Raw genomic sequence first — 16,138 nt, 5'->3', positions numbered from 1 at the left:
GGTTACTAGATCATCCAGAGAAGTAGCCAGAAGAAAAGTCCCAGCTGGAAGGAGGCAGAGACCCAGGAGGGAAAAAGCTCTGACTCCTTTAACAAGAGATCTGGCTTAGTCCCTATATATACATGCATTTGCTGGGCTGGGCACCTTCCAAATTCTGGAGGGGAATATTTATGTTTAGTTTGCCTGCCAGCAACATCTGTTTAAAACCTCACACCTATGAGTTGCAAACATTGTACTGTAGTTAAACTTCCCCAACTTGATCATTTATCATTCATCTCTTGCCATTTAGAGTTCACAGTGCAATAATCTCTCAGGACCAAGTTGCTGGAAACTCCTATACAGTTTCCCCCAAATCATTAGCTGATACCTTCCTAAGAAACTCCACCACTGAATTGTTTGTCTTGGGGTGTGACCAGGAGATCTGGGGCAAAGCTAGGGGTTGTCTAGCTGACTTGTGATCACAGCTGGGACAGGGGTGGAGACATCTGCTGCCATAGCATTACCCTGATCAGATGAAAGCTTTGTTCTGACCTCCCCTCCCCCTGCTTCTGCTCCCTGTTGTCATTTATCCCCACGATGAACATCCCAAATTTTAATCACATGAAAACGGGGTATTATAGTCATTGAATGCAAGTGAAAGCCAGGAGACTCTGCCCAAGACTGTTCACATTTTGCTGGGTGCATCATGCGTTGCTCTATGTGCCTCAGGCTCCTCCCCTACAAAGCAGATGAGGTCCTATAGCGCTGAAGATCTGTGGTTGCAGGTGCATTGAGCATCTGCCAGGACTGAACATGGTCTTCTAGACCAAAAGACAAACTATCATGAAATCTCTCTTTTTTTTATTTCCAATGTATTTTAGACCAATGCTTTTGTAAAATAAAATTTTAAAAGTTTCCCATAAGAGGAGATTTTTTTAAGATATACAATATATGGGCCCCAATTTTTATTTCTAAATTCAATAGACATAAAATTGTTCTATTGTTAAATGGGAAAAAATTAATTTTCCAAATAGTTATTCTCAAATTCTATATTTATCTCTTCTCAAAGCTGCAACAAAGTGCCCATGGAGCACTGGTGTATGGGCCCACATTCTGGAAAGCACTGCCAACAAGCATGAAATGAAGTTCATTCATTGAGCATCAGCGTCAGCCAACAAAAATGTGTGTTTTCCCTCTGGACTCAAATGGATGGTGGCTTTCACCCAAAACTTAATAAAAACAATAACAATAAAACCATAATAAATAATAATAAATAATCTTAAATGTCCAGATTGCTTGCCCATTCGGATACAATCATTTAAAATTATCTGCAAGGAGACTGAGTAGGAGCATTGTTGAAAATGCTTATGATACAACATTAAATGAAGAAAGCTAAATACATGAGGGTGTCTGCGCTATGAATTCATAAAAATTAAGAATGCACAGAAGGCAGGCTTAAAAAGTCACCCAAAAAAGTACATCAACTTATTAAGAATTGTAGAAGGGTTTTTTTTTCTAATATTTTAAACGTCCTTTTCCTTTGTATTTATGCAATAAGTAAATATTTTTGCAAAAGTTGAAACTGCAACCACAGCTGCCAACAGCTGTAGAGGTGGGAAAGGCGGGTGGTGGGAAAGAACAAGAGAGGTGTCGGGGAGCCGCAGTGAGGAGAAAGCACCCTAGGCTGGGAGGGGCTCTGTGGATAGCTTCAAGCATCCACACCTTATGTGCTCAGTAACTGCTTTAGTGGACCATCTCCAGGAGACACTGTGGGAGACAGAGAGTGAGCCTGACATTTACAGTCACAAAGACTGGTTTCAGCTCCCAGCCCTGCTTCTACTACCCTGTGATCTTAGGCAAGTCACTTACGCCAGAGCCTCAGATATTTAAAGGAAATCAGAGCAGCTATTTCTCAAAGAAACTTCTCAAAGCTATAAGGCATGTGAAAAAAGCACAGAACACTATAATACACTAAACAAGCATAGATATAGTTACTCTCGGAACCTGGTAAGATGACCAAGGGTCCCACTCTGCCTGGACTTTCAGTGCATAAACCAGGATAGTCCCAGGCAAGTCAGGACAGTTGCCACCCTGGTCTGGCATCTCAGATCTAGATCTACACAGCCCTCGTCCTGACCCTAACCCGTTTGGGGAGCTCTTGGTAGGAGAGGGAAGCCAAGGCTCAGCTCCCAGGCTGAGGAGACATAAGGAGAAAACCAGCAGAGCCAGAGGAAGGAAAGGGAAGTGGAGGTAGGAATTAGGATGGGTCGTGTAAGAGAGGTACCTGAAAGCAAGGATTCTGAGTCGGGTAGAGGCAGAGAGAAGAGGCAGAGAAAGTAGAGGGTATATGGAGAATGGTTGGTAGGTCCCAGGCAGGAAGCAGCAGTGGTGTGGGGAAAAGTTCCTTGGCTTCAGTTTCAAATCCTGGCTCCACCCTTCCTGGCCCCGTGGCTTGGACAAACTCTTACCTCCTTGAACCTCACTTTCCTGGGCTATAAAGAAAGGATAATAATGCCAGATTCACAGGGTGATTATAATGAGTAGCTGACATCAAACATGGAAGAGCACGTTGGAAATTCCAAAGAGTCATCCAAGGGGGGGTTCCTCACGCAGCCTTCCCTGAACACCCCAGAGCATGTGAGCCCACCCCTTGCTCACCTGCTACAGTGCTCTCTTTTGCCACTCACTTTCAACCCCTGCCATGAAGAATGCACATCATTAACCCCTTCGCACATCTCTCCTGCCAACTAAATAAATAGGAAGTTCACCAAGGTTTATATTTACCCTTATGGTGAATATGGGGAATTGCTAAATTATGATAAGAGAGGCATCCCAGACAGAATTTAGAAAGCTTCTTGGGTCTCTGGCTGTGACCACCTACCAGCATCCAATGTCAACACCCCGGTCTATCTCCTGTCAGCTGGATGACCCCCAGTGGACTGCTGTCACTCCTGCGAAGGCCTGGGGGTGGGGGACCCAGCACGTACTACTCCCTGAGCCTTTGCTATAGGGTGACGGCTATTCTCTACTCCCTCGAAGTAAGAGAAAATCGGGGTCAAGGTGAAGCATGAGAGATTTTTACTTGTCCCAAAGGAGAGACTTGACCTCAGATCAATAGTCAATGCTGGATGAGGATTCTGGGACAAATTGCTATCCCTAAAGGAAACCCCTCAACCGGTTGGACGACAAAGAGCAGTGCTTGCTAAACTTACTACATGTTGGGATCCCCTGGAGAGCTTCAGCGACCGCTGGTGCCTGTGCCTCCTCCAGCTTCCCTCACCCCAGACCGGGATTTCACCGGTCTGGAGTGTAGTGTGGGCTCTGGAATTTTTTAAAGGTCCCAGAGGGTTTTAATGGGCAGACAAGTTTGGGAACCACTGGCTTGAAGGAAGCAGAAGAACCAATGAAATGGCCTCTTGAGATTCTATTCAGGCCGAGGACAAAAGAATAATAATGGGCATCATAATAATAGTTAACCTCTTATGGAGTGCTTTTTCAGTGGGCCATGCACGGTGCTAGGTCTAAAACATGGAGAGTCTCAACCTAAAAATCAACAGGATAAGGAAGGCGTTCTTATAATTGCACTCATTTTACAAGTGGGGAAAAGGAGACTTGGAGAGATCAAGTAACTTGTTCAAGAACACGCAGATGAAAGTGCTGGTGTGGAGATTTGAACCCAAGCACTCCCACTCCAGAACCCACATGTATTGTAGAAGACATTGTGGGGTCTCTGGTGAAAGAGGTGCCCCCTTCCTCCCCTCCACACTCTGCCCACCTGCCACCAGCACTCTCCTTCAAGGAAAGGGGCAAGTCAGTGGAAGGCTCCAACTTGCCCTGCTGGTCTCCCAGGTACTGAAACCCAGGGCTGCCAAGAGGGTGAGGCCCAGGGCACTTATCAGCCACTGGATCACAGTCTTGGGCAGCAGTGGGAGGCAGAGTTCAAGAGGAGTTGCTGGTGTGACTGGCAGGGGCAGCCCCTGCAGATCTGCTCCTCATCTCAGCCTGCATCTCCCAGGTCTGCAAGTGGCTAGCACCAAGAGGCACACACGTGTGACAGGGGTGCGGGGACAAAGAAAGGGAGGGTGGAAGAATTTCAGTCACCAGCCCGCCCAGGAAGGAGGGGACAGCTGCAGGCCTGGTGTAGTTATGGAAGCCTTTAATCTCTTTCAAATGGGAGTTTTTGGACCCCTGGGCAGCAGAGGAAGGCAATGATGTGATCATTGGGATCAGGGAGAGCAGTGTCCTGGGACTGAATCAAAGCTCCTGGCCTTGGCCTCCACACCCTGAGACCACCATTCTCCCTACAGAAGAATGTCAGACCTGGACAGGTGACAGAGACCACCAGCCCAGAGCCTTCATTTTACAAGAAGGAAATAGCTACAAAGAGTGCAAGGACTTAGTCAAGGTTACAGGGAAAACTGGTGGTGCAGAGAACTAGAGCTTGGGTACCGTCCCTCCCAATCCAAAAAGAACATGAGCCTTTGAAGAATTCCCACAGCCTCTGTGCTCCTGTAGCCTGGGGGAGATGGACATGGGGGAGCCCCATCTCCAACCTCTAACAGGCCCTGCCTGCAGGGGTCAGAAGCTCGTGCTGGGCACACAGGAACACCCCCGGGGAATCCTTCTCCTGATTTCTGGGTTATGGCGGGTGTTTGTAGCACCAACTAAGCCTTCAAGCTTCTCTTCAGGCTCCAAACCAGCCAGGACCCTCCACCTCTGATATCCTTTTGACTAGTATCCCAGGGCCCACCTGGAAACTTATCAGGCAGCGTCTCTCTTTCTCCTAAAACCTAACAAGTGCCCTGGGGCCACAAGCCCTCCCAAGGTCTGAGAGCAGCCCTGCACATTCTCATGGCCAAGGTCCAGAGATAATATTGTTCTAGGCGTATTAGGCTCTCCCATCCAACACGCTTGAAGTCATGACTATTTATACACACATTTATAAAGCTGGCAACCCTCTCTTGTCTCTGAGGCAAAAGGAGCAGCTACACAAGTGTGGGCCCAAAGGAAAACAAGGTTAGACTGGGATTGACTTCCAAGAGAAACTTCGAGGCCCTAGTAGGGGACTGGGGTTGTCTGGCAGAGGATACTTCTATATGTTGGATCAAAGAGGAAAATGGGAGAGACTCAAGGCTACAGGGCTAGTTAGTGGTGTAGTGGGGTCCAGAACCACAAATCCAGTGGGGGGGGTGGTGGAATATGAGACCTGTGGGAAACTCCCAGATCATGTCTCACCTTGCCCATAATGGGAGAGACACAAACGAAAGGAATTAATTTACCACCATTCCCTCCTTTAAAGAATAGGTGGGTTCCTGAAATGTTGTCCATAAATAGTAATGACACTTTACTGAGCTCACAGTGTGCCAGGAGTTAAACAGATGACATCATTCAACCGGAACCACCTCATTTTATTGATGAGACTTAGCGCGGGAGGAGGTACCAAGCAACCTGCCCATAGTGACACGGCTTGCCAGTGGGAAGCCCGGGTCACACCAGGGCGGCCTGCCTCCAAAGCCTGAGAGCTTCCCACTGTGCTGTATTACTTTCTGCTTCGCGAGGCAGTTTCAGGACACTTTGGAGTTTGGCTGCTGGAGCTTGAATCCTGGCTCCACCACTTAATCTCTCCGTGCCTCAGTTTCCTCATTTGTAAAGTAGAGATAATAACAGAGCTGCCCAGCTCTGTGAAGATTGAATGAGTTAATTCATTTTTAAAAAGCTGTTCACAGAGTGCCAGGCAAATCACAAGAAAGCATCAGTTTTAACAAAGATTATATTGCTGCACAATATATGCAAATTTCTGTGAACCAAACTGGATTTTCCATCCAGCTTCCCTTAACAAATCAGAATGGCATCATGAGTAAGAAAACATGGCCCTGTGGAATTTTGTAAATCATATGAAAGCTGTGGAAAGCTTTCTTCTTTAATCATCCTACTTAAAGGAGTGTGGCAATTTCTTGTACATTTGAAACAAGCCATGAGGCTAAAGGCACCTGTCTCCAGGCTGCATTCACCAGCCAGGGCAGGGGTATGGCCAACAGTGGGTTTGCTTTTGAGAGGGGAGGCTACAGCCTCTGTGAGGACTGGCTGCAATGGGACAGTCCCCACACTTCCCTCCCTCTCTGACCGTTCTGGTTGTTCCAAGGAAACTTTTCACTCTCGAGCTAGAACATCCTCTGTCAAAGCTGCAGTTGTATGTTGTGTTTTGTCTAGCCCAGTGAGCATCTGGCTCTCTTGCAAGTGTGTGTTTACTTAGCTAAGAGTTTCTGTGATCACCATAAAGTGTGTCTTCTCTTTCTGTTTCTCTGACATTCTTTGTCAGTCCTCTTATGCTAACGAGGACCATGATTTATAAGGGAGGTACTCATGCACGTACTCATATGTTTGTTCACCTTTTATTTTGCTTCTCCCAACCTACATGTCCCTGGTTTGAGAGGGACTTCCTGGCCCTGCACTGAATCTGTGTTCTGTCCAAGTACCCCTGGATCCACCTTGATGGTGTGCTATGTCTGGGGTAGAGGTAGGGGGTGACCGGTCATGAGGCTATTCTAAGTTCTTTGTCAGCTCTCATAACTCTTCATACTGGAAGGTTTCACCCCACATTATATGAAACACGATAAAACATAGCCTCGGCGTATATAATTTTTTGCTATAAAACATTTGAAGTTTTATCATTGCTTTTTGAAAATATTTGTCTACCAGCAACTCATTCAATTACAATTAGCTGCAATTAATGGACAATTTCAGACCTACCTGGAATTACTGAAAAGCAAGGAAATCTAACCTACTTTTTTCAAACGTAATATATTTTTTATGAATTCAAAATCTTATCAATTAAGGAAGTCGATCTGTATCATCCATAGTATCTGGTGGCTGAAAAATCATGTCTGTCCTGCCTGAGAACTCTAGAACTTCCTCCCTAGAGTTTCCCTCCAGTCTCAGGCCAGAACCTTCTGTGTGAAAGGGACTGCCATGACCCACAGGCATGGACATTAGAACCAGTGACCCTGCAATCCAGAATGAAAATTCTGCCACCATGTCTGAAACACAATGCAGTTTATTGAAGATACAGAACAGAGAGTTCTCGGAGTCAAAAAGGGACAAGTACCACTAATGGGAAATCAAAGCACCAGCAGGAGGTGAGGACCAGGGGAGGGGGCGCTGGCTACAAGCTGGGGAAAGAGGTGCATGCAGGGGCTGGTTGGGGCTTTCCCATAAGGCAGTGGGATGTGGGGCTGCAGTGGGGTCACCTGTGGGGCAGAGGCGATGAACCCGCCTAGCTCCTGGGCCCTGCCCCTTAGCCTGACTCAGTTGCTCAACCCAATCAACCTTCTCAGCAAATTTTGGGCCACGACTCCAGTCGTCTGGAAAGGTGGGGCTCCGGGGCACAGGTCAGAAGATGCGCTGGGAAAGGGCCCCACGGGGGTGTGGAATAGCATGCATAGAGCTGGGGTATGCGGGCAGGTGAAGGGGTCCGGGGACACCTAGCGTGCCCCGTTCAGAATTTGTGGTGGGACCGCTGGCTCTGGGAGGAGCTTTGCAAGATGCGGCCTGAGCTGTTGCTGCCGCCCCCGCTGACGGCGCAGGAGCCCCCAGAACCGGAGAAGCCCCCCCCCCCCCTCGCGCACCACCGAGCCCCGCCCCAAGCCCAGGCCCCCACGGGCCCCAGCTCCGCCTCCCAGCGCGCCGCCTCCCGGGGCACCGGCTCCCGGGGCTCCCCCGCCGCCGCTGTTGTGCAAAGAGCGTTTGGGGTCAGGGAGCCTGTGGGGCGTCCTCCAGCCCCGGGGCCACACCCGCTCCCCTCAGGTCTTTCCCAGGGTCCCGCCCACTGAGACTTCGCGCAGGGTGGCAGGGCCAGCGACCCGCAGGGAGAGGAGGGTGGCCCCTCTGGGAACTCAGCCGCGGGGTTACCCTGGCCACCACCCAAGAGCTCTTCCCAGCCTGCAGCTAGGATGATCTCTCACCAGCACTGGCCCGCGATTTGAGAAACATGATTCCCAGCCGTCCAACCCCTTCCCAGAGAAAGCCCTGCGTCCTCACCGATGCTCACAGAACTCTGGCACTCTCCAGACATCCTGTGGGAGGGCCAGACCCCAGTGTCAGTGACCTGTGCAGCTCTTCCCTTCCCCAGACGCACCTTGCCTAGGGCAACAGCAATTGATGCTGACGACAAGAAATAGGATGATAGGTGCTCGAAAAATCATGGCATGCATTCCTTTTTTCTACTGGGTCAGGTTGGACTTCAGTTCTTGCCCTTTCCACAAACACTCCACAGAGTAACAGCCGAGGAGCACTCCCTGGCCTACCCACCCTCTTCCCACTCCTCAGGATCCTCTTTATTCGGTAAATATTATTTGAATCCACATGGGCCAGGGTCTTGTACCCAAGGGCCAGCCTCCAGGAACCTACTCTATAGAAACCTACAATTAAGGCCATAATAAAGAAATGGCCTAGAAATAATCTTTCTGCCTATGACCGCTGTTTGCAGACACGTGTTTTACAGCTAAAACATCAGACAAGAAGGGCGGGGAAGCCTGTCCAAGATAAGGCTCTGGGGTGTCTATTGCCTAGGAAAACAGCTCTCCTGGAGGTCTGGCAGCATCTTGCAGCCCTGAAAAGGAGGAGGCTGGGCCTGTGGAGGGCTTACCACCACCTCCAGTGGAGAGCACATGCATGCACCCGGTACCCAGCAGCAGGCTCAGGCCGCAAAGCCACCAGGCCACTGGGCCTCTCGGGAACCAGAGGGACTCTCACTAACCTGCACTCCTTGCCCTCCAGGAGGGTCCAGTAGGTCGCGATCTCCACATCCAGGGCCAGCTTCACACTCAGGAGCTCCTGGTACTCACGCAGCAGCCGGGCCAGGTCCTCCTTGGCCTTCTGCAGGGCGGCCTTGAGGTCCTGAAGCTTGGCATTGGCGTTCTTGAGGGCCAGCTCCCCGCACTGCTCTGCATCAGCAATGGCCGTCTGCAGGTTGGCATTCTGGGTATGGGGTGCCAGGAGTCCAATTGAGATTCATATACTGAGGGCCTGCACTGTGTGCTTGGTACCTGCATATGGGTCCCCTCGTGTAGGGCAAATGAGGAAACCACGGCCCACAGAGGTTAAAGCCTGGGCCTCCATCTAAGCCCTAGCACATCAAGGAGGGGGATTATCGACACCTGGCCTCAAGGACCTAGCCCAGCTCATGAGGAGTCAGACTCTACCTTTCTCGCCTTTCATGGTAAGAGATTGAGCATCTTCTGAAGACTTCCCTCCTCCAAGAAGTCTTCCCGAATTATCAGAGAAACTTTCTCTCTGCCCCAGTGCATCTAGATGTGGCCATCCTAGGCTACTCTCCCAATTCGGTCTTCACACAATCAGCTTCTTTCCCCAACCTCCCCAGTCTTGCCAGTATTCAGTATCGCTGACCCACATCAGCCACCAGACTCCATGGGGACAGGACCTTTATTCAGCACCCAGCCCAGAACTGCACCTGGTCAATCTCAGCACGCTTGAGTTTACAACAGGATTTCACAGGAGTAAGTGCTGAGCCCTGAGTGTTATGGTGCAAGCATAAGCCCACAGTCTCAGACACATGCTCTTCCTTCTCTTCCCAAGTGCTTCTTGACACTCTCAATCTCGGCCTGCAGCTTCTGGATCATCCTGTTGAGCGCTGAGATCTCATTCCTGGTGTTCTTCAGGTTATCCCCATGTCTGCTGGCCGTGGTCTGCAGCTCCCCCAACTGTTTCCAGGAAAGAGTCATCCTTTCAGAAAGCCAGCAGGGTCCTTACAGATCCCCTAACCCAACCCTTCATGCCACAAGCAGGAAAACCAAAACACAGACATGTGACTTGTGCAAGGTTCTCTCTCCCCTGCATCCAGGGACCTGTTTTCTAGCGTGATAGCTGTGTTTGTGGAGCAGAGACTTTGCACCTGACTCTGTGCTTTATCTCATTGTACTTCACAACTACCTGATGAGAAAGGTATGATTATCTCCATTTTATGAATGGGAAAACTGAGACACAGATTGCTTAATTCCCATGACCAAACTCATCCAGCTATCGAGTGAAAGTGCTGGAACTTGAATGCAAACATTTCAGACTCTGGAACCATCTTCTTAACCAGAAGAGTCAGCAGTATATGGGCCAGCTTATGCCCCATTCAGATTTGGGATGGGAGGAGGAGGACAGAAGTTGTGTCTGGGGTCCCTTTGCTCAATCTCCCTCTTTCTCCCCCCACTCCTTTCCAGACACTGGCTTTAGCCCCTCAGTGTGATCGAATCAGAGCAAACAATATAAGGTCCGGATTGGTGGAGGAGAAATGGAAGTATCTCCAGCAATAAAGGGTATGTAGCCAGAGGGATTAAGACTTTCTCGACCTTGGCACTACTGACATTTTGGGCAGGATGATTTTTTGTTGAGGGGTGGGGTCATGCATTATGGGATGTTTAGCAGCATCCCTGGCCTATACCCACTAGACTCCACTAGCACCCCCATCCCCACCCCAGGTGTGACAACCAAAACTATCTGCAGATTTTGCCATATGTCTCCTGGGAGAAAACCCTCCCTCCCTCCTGTTGAGAAGCACCAAGTTACAGCAAAGTCAGAGCTGTCTGGTTAGGAAGGGAGAGGCAGGGATGCCTGGGTGGCTCAGTCGGTTAAGCATCTGCCTTTAGCTCAAGTCATGATCCCGCGGTCCTGAGATTGAGTCCCTCATGGGAGGTCCTTGATCAGCAGGGAGCCTGCTTCTCCCTCTGCCTGCCACTCCCCCTGCTTGTGCTCCCTATCTCTCTCTCTCTCTCTCACATAAATAAATAAAATCTTAAAAAAAAAAAAAAAGGCGGGGGGCGCCTGGGTGGCTCAGTTGGTTAAGTGACTGCCTTCGGCTCAGGTCATGATCCCAGAGTCCTGGGATTGAGTCCCGTATCAGGCTCCCTGCTCAGCAGGGAGTCTGCTTCTCCCTCTCACCCTACCCCCTCTTGTGCTCTCTCTCTCTCTCTGTGTGTCTCAAATAAATAAAATAAAATCTTTTTTAAAGGGCGCCTGGGTGGCTCAGTCGTTAAGCGTCTGCCTTCGGCTCAGGTCATGATCCCAGGGTCCTGGGATCGAGTCCCACATCGGGCTCCCTGCTCAGCGGGAAGCCTGCTTCTCCCTCTCCCACTCCCCCTGCTTGTGTTCCTGCTCTCGCTATGTCTCTCTCTGTCAAATAAATAAATAAAAAATCTTAAAAAAAAAAAATCTTTTTTAAAAATAAATAAATAAATAAAATAAAAGTTAAAAAATAAAAGGAAAGGAGTTGCCTGTGGGTGAGACCAGACCAGCAGGGCAGGGAGGGAACTGCCATACTGGAGATATAGAAGAGAATGACTCAGAGGCAAGGGCTGCCCAGGTAGCTTGATGGGGGAGCCAGAGTCCCCAGAGTTATATGATGGTGTTACCCACCTTGGTCTGGTACAGAGCCTTGGCCTCGGCCTTGCTCTTCTGGGCAATCACCTCGTACTGAGCGCGGACCTAAGCAATAATGCTGTCCAGGTCCAAGCAGCGGTTGTTGTCCATGGACAGGACCACAGATGTGTCACTGGTGTCTGACTGCATCTGGGACAGCTCCTGCAAAGCCAGGCAGACATGCCCATTCCTGAGCAGATCCAACACCAGGGCTCCCCAGAAGACTGGGAGCCGCCAGCTCAGGAGGGGTCAGGTCTGACTGAGGGCCGGGTGGGAAGGTACCACTTTTGTCAGAAGCACACGTGTGATTCAAGTGCCTCCTGGTAAAGATCTGGTGAGCTCTGCCTTCTCCAGGAGGTGGAAAGTAGGTGGGCCAGGGGCTTGCAGGTGAGGAGCAGACTTACGGCATCGTAGGGGGCCTTCAGGAAGTTGATCTCATCTGTCACACTCTCCACCTTAGCCTCCAGTTCCACTTTGATCATGTAGGTAGCATCGACATCCTGAGGGACAGTTCAGTCACTGTCCCCTCCAACCTGTAGACTGGCCCAGTCCTGGGCCCTGAGGAAGGGGCCACGAGAGCCTGCCCCCCGGGGGCTTCCACTCAGGGGAAATGAGGCCCAGGCAGACATGTCCTAACAGGAGTAGACCGCTGTCTGGCAGGCTGGCCTGGCGAATACCCGACAGAGAGGAGCAAAAGAGGCTAAGGGCTGAGAGGTGAGCGGGGCTGGGGCCACTACACCGGGTCCCTGGTGAGGAGGGTTTATGAGGAGGGCCTGAGGGAGAATCTAAATTTGCAAACTAGCTCCTGGGAATGTACTCCTAAAAAAAACAAAACCCTATTTCTTCTCTTTGTCCATTTTCTAATCAAAACTCAAGGCCTATTCAGATTCATAAACCCCACGGGCCCATCAGAAGGGGCATGGCCAAAGTCTGGTAGGCCCTTTAGAGCCTGCCATATAGAATCTTCAGGCCCTGCTCGGTGGGCTCCCTCCCTGGCCCGGGCCCTCATCCACATGGCGTACAGGAGACCCTCCGCTTAGCAGGACTAAACTCGTGCTTCCCCTCAACCTTTAAACCACTCTGCTTTGTGAGGCTTTGGGCTGAGGCTGAGGGTGGGGGGATCCTTCACCTTCTTCAAGACTACGAAGTCATTCTCTGCAGCTGTACGTTTGTTGATCTCCTCTTCATACCTTTGAGAAAAGAGTCCCTTTCTGATCCGCCTTCTCCAGGATGTCCCTTTGGCCCCCGAGCACTCCTCATAAGTAACGTAGACTCAGGGCCTCCGCCGGTCTAGCTCAAAACATTTGTCAGTGCAAAGCACAGCCTTCCAGATTCAGGTGAGAGTTTATCCAACAGACTTTACTGAGCATCTACTATGTGCCAGGTACCACTTAGTAACAATGATGGCAATTACCGGACACAGGAGTAGAAGCCTCTTCCTAGCAGGGTCCTATTTTCATTAATCCCAGAAGGCTTCCTGGAGAACTTGGGATTTTTTGTTCTATGAGCTATTATATGAGCAGAGGGAGATGGCTGAGCTGCCAGGAGCTTTCAGGCTGCCAGGAAGGTGTGTGGTGCCAACTCGTGTATAGCAAGTATGGTAGCCCCATGGGCTCCCAGTAGATACTTCCTGACTTAATGAAAACCAAGAATGGGTCGTTAAGAATGTGCCAGATCCTGCTTCATGAATTATGCTTGTATTAACTCATTCAATCCTCATTACAGCAAATAGGGTCAATACTACCCCATCCCCATTTTACAGTGAGGAGACTGTGGCACAGAGAAGCTGAGGCTCTTGCTCAAGATCCCAGAGCTCATAAGTGGCAGAACGGGGCTTGACAAAGGCACAGCAAGTTGCTACTCACTGAGAGGCTTTTTTTTTTTTTTTAAGATTTTATTTATTCATTTGACAGAGATAGACACAGCGAGAGAGGGAACACAAGCAGGGGGAGTGGGAGAGGGAGAAGCAGGCCTCCCGCAGAGCGAGGAGCCCGATGCGGGGCTTGATCCCAGGACTCTGGGGTCATGACCTGAGCCGAAGGCAGACGCTTAACGACTGAGCCACCCAGGCGTCCCTCACTGAGAGGCTTATTGACAGGGGAAATAAAATTCCCATTTGGAGGGGAACCTGAAGACTGTCTAGCCCAGGGAGGACATAGGATGTTTTCTGAGTCTGTTAGGTTCATGAATGAGCTTCAGGGTGTCTTGGAACTCCTTAAATTATATGTATGTACCCTTTCATTAAATTCTCAAAAGGATATCTTTCTCAAGCAAGCCATGAGCCTCTCTTTTAAAGACTGGGATATCGAGAGTCAGAGAGGATGGGGTAAATTCCTGCAAGCTTGCGGCCAGCTGGAACAGAGCTAAGCTGGAGCCCAGGCCTCCTGCCATCCGCCCCTCCCCCTCTCCTGCCGTCCAGCCCCACCCCGGGACAAGGGCAGCACGCACCTCTTCTTCAAGTCTTCCACAGTTTCCTCCATGCCCCTCAGCTCACCCTGCAGTTTGTCCTTCTCCAGGTGCAGCCCATCCAGGAAGGCCTTGAGGCTGCTGATGTAGTTCTCAAAAAAAGGCTCAAGGTTGTGGTTGTTGGTATTAGAACCGGAGCCCTGCTCCTGCAGGAGGCTCCACTTGGTCTCCAGGACCTTGTTCTGCTGCTCCAGGAAGTGCACCTGCCGCCCAATGAGAAGAGCATCAAGGAAATGTCTGGGGCCAGCTCCAGTCATGGTGGCTCATGACATCCCCAAACAAAGTCCCAGGGGTCTCCTCGTCTCTCCTGCAGGGCTGCATTTTGAATGCTGTGATAGTTGAGTGCTAACCTCCTGTGGACAGCAGTGTTGGTATGACGTGGGAGAGGCAGAGCCCGACTGTGCAGGTATAAGGAAACTGAAGCCCAGAGATGACAACAGTCACACAAGTCAGTAACAAAACAGGACTGAGGTTTCCCGATACTTACGCTTGATGATCTTCCTGCTGTATCATTCATTCATTCATTCATTCATTCATTCATTCCTCCATCATTCATTCCTCAATCATTTAGTATTCAACAAATAGCAGGAGAGTCCAACATCCTAGAGCAGACATAGACCCCAGGAGGAGGTTTGCAGTACAGGTGGGTACATTGCATGAAGGTGGGAAAGAGCAAAGGCCATAAGGAAATGGCTTTCAGGCCGCCCTTGTCGCAGGAAACAGGGTCCAGAATCACCTAGAGTCAGCTCTCTCTGCCAAGCTGGTTAAATGTAGGGCTCAGCTGCATTTAAACTGCACCATTAGCTAAAGATGTCTCAAACTTTCATTTGCTGCAAAACATTTCTGCACACAAGTTCAAGACCAACTGCATAAACATGTGCAATAAATACCAATCAATCGGCCATTCAACAAACATTTGCCAAGCACCAAGCTCATGGCAGGCCCTATGCTGGACACTCAGGGCTCCAAGACCTGGGAATCTGCCCTGAAGGGTGATGAGAGCTGCTCCTGGGCCCAGCACTGGGGAACCAGCATGTCACATCACCTTCCACCTTTCTGTGAATACTCTATTGGGACACCAGGTGTCTGCTGGGAACAAGCAGATCACTTGACTTTGAAGAGTTTCACCTCTACAAAGGTCTGGTATTTCAATGTTAAGACACTTTTCCTCCTTTGGCTTTGCCTAGGACACTGATGTAGGGCGAGGGGACCCCAAAGAGTCCCTATGAATCCTCTCTTTAAGGCCTGATATTTTCCCAGGATCACATAATACTCAACAGTATGGTTGAAACACTCAGCAGCCACCAAAAACCTAAATACCCTCTGGTGACCACAACAATTATCATAGTGTATACAAATATCAAATGGCCTCAACACTCACAGCTCCTCACCCTGAAGTCTTCCTGTGAGAACCACCGAGGAGGAGGTACCCCTCATCCCTACCCATCCCACCTCCCAAAACCTCTCTGCATCCCTCTTCATAGGCTGATGGCAGATGAACTCCTCTCTCAGACAAATCGAGCTTGGTTAGAGTCAGCCTCTCTTTCAAAGGGAAACAGCTCACAACTCCCCTGGCATAGGGAGGGAATTCTGTGTTTGAGTTTCAGAGAGCAACAGTGAGGGGACCTCCATGACGGCAACAAACAATCCCAGCAGTGCCTCTGACAAACCACAGTGATGGGGCATATGACGGGTGCAGTAACTCCATCCAATATTTCCATCATCTGCTGTTACACCACTTGCTGACATGCCACAGAGGACGTGAAGTGTAGGATGAACCCACAAGTTCTTCCTCAGGTTCACAATGAGAAGAAGAAAAAGAGACCATCCCAGTTAAGCCAGGTTTCCTCACTGTCCAGCTGTCCCAAGATGGGCTCACCTTATCGATGAAGGAGGCAAACTTGTTGTTGAGGGTCTTGATCTGCTCCCGCTCATGGGTCTTTACTTGCCCAATCTGGGGGTCAACCTCCACATTGAGGGGCTGCAAAAGCTCTGGTTGACAGTCACTTCCTGGATTCTCCCAGAGAAGCCACCTGGACCACCAGGCCCACCAAAACCCCCAGGGCCACCAAAGCCACCAGCTCCTCCACCAAAACCCCCAGCCCTTCCACCAAAGCCCCCACCCATACCTCTTCCACCACCTCCAAAACCACTGCCTCTGCGGGCCCCCCCAAACTCTCCAGCCCAGGAGCTGCCTCCGGCCAAGCTGATGGAGATCTTCTTGTTGCCCCCAAGGTCGTAGAGACTCCTGCTGCCAAAACCTCCTCCCATC

The 16,138-nt window shown here is 50.1% G+C and overlaps 1 protein-coding gene across 1 annotated transcript; it reads right to left on the bottom strand.

Annotated features, from left to right (window-relative positions):
• Positions 1–7,474: 7,474 nt before the first annotated feature.
• Positions 7,475–16,137, bottom strand: LOC123839462 (keratin, type II cytoskeletal 3-like). Its single transcript, XM_045868956.2, is given in 11 exon segments — positions 7,475–7,704; positions 8,017–8,051; positions 8,735–8,958; positions 9,576–9,698; positions 11,398–11,562; positions 11,805–11,900; positions 12,530–12,590; positions 13,849–14,069; positions 15,746–15,858; positions 15,861–15,950; positions 15,996–16,137. Coding segments are annotated over 11 exon segments (1,500 nt in total).
• Position 16,138: the final 1 nt, after the last annotated feature.

The sequence above is a fragment of the Mirounga angustirostris genome, unplaced genomic scaffold, assembly GCF_029215605.1.
Source record: "Mirounga angustirostris isolate CCGP_5_RB_7025 unplaced genomic scaffold, mMirAng1.0.hap1 SCAF_5, whole genome shotgun sequence".
Taxonomy (NCBI): Eukaryota; Metazoa; Chordata; class Mammalia; order Carnivora; family Phocidae; genus Mirounga; species Mirounga angustirostris.
Note: the sequence above shows the minus strand (reverse complement) of the source record. Positions and strands in the feature narration are given on the sequence as shown.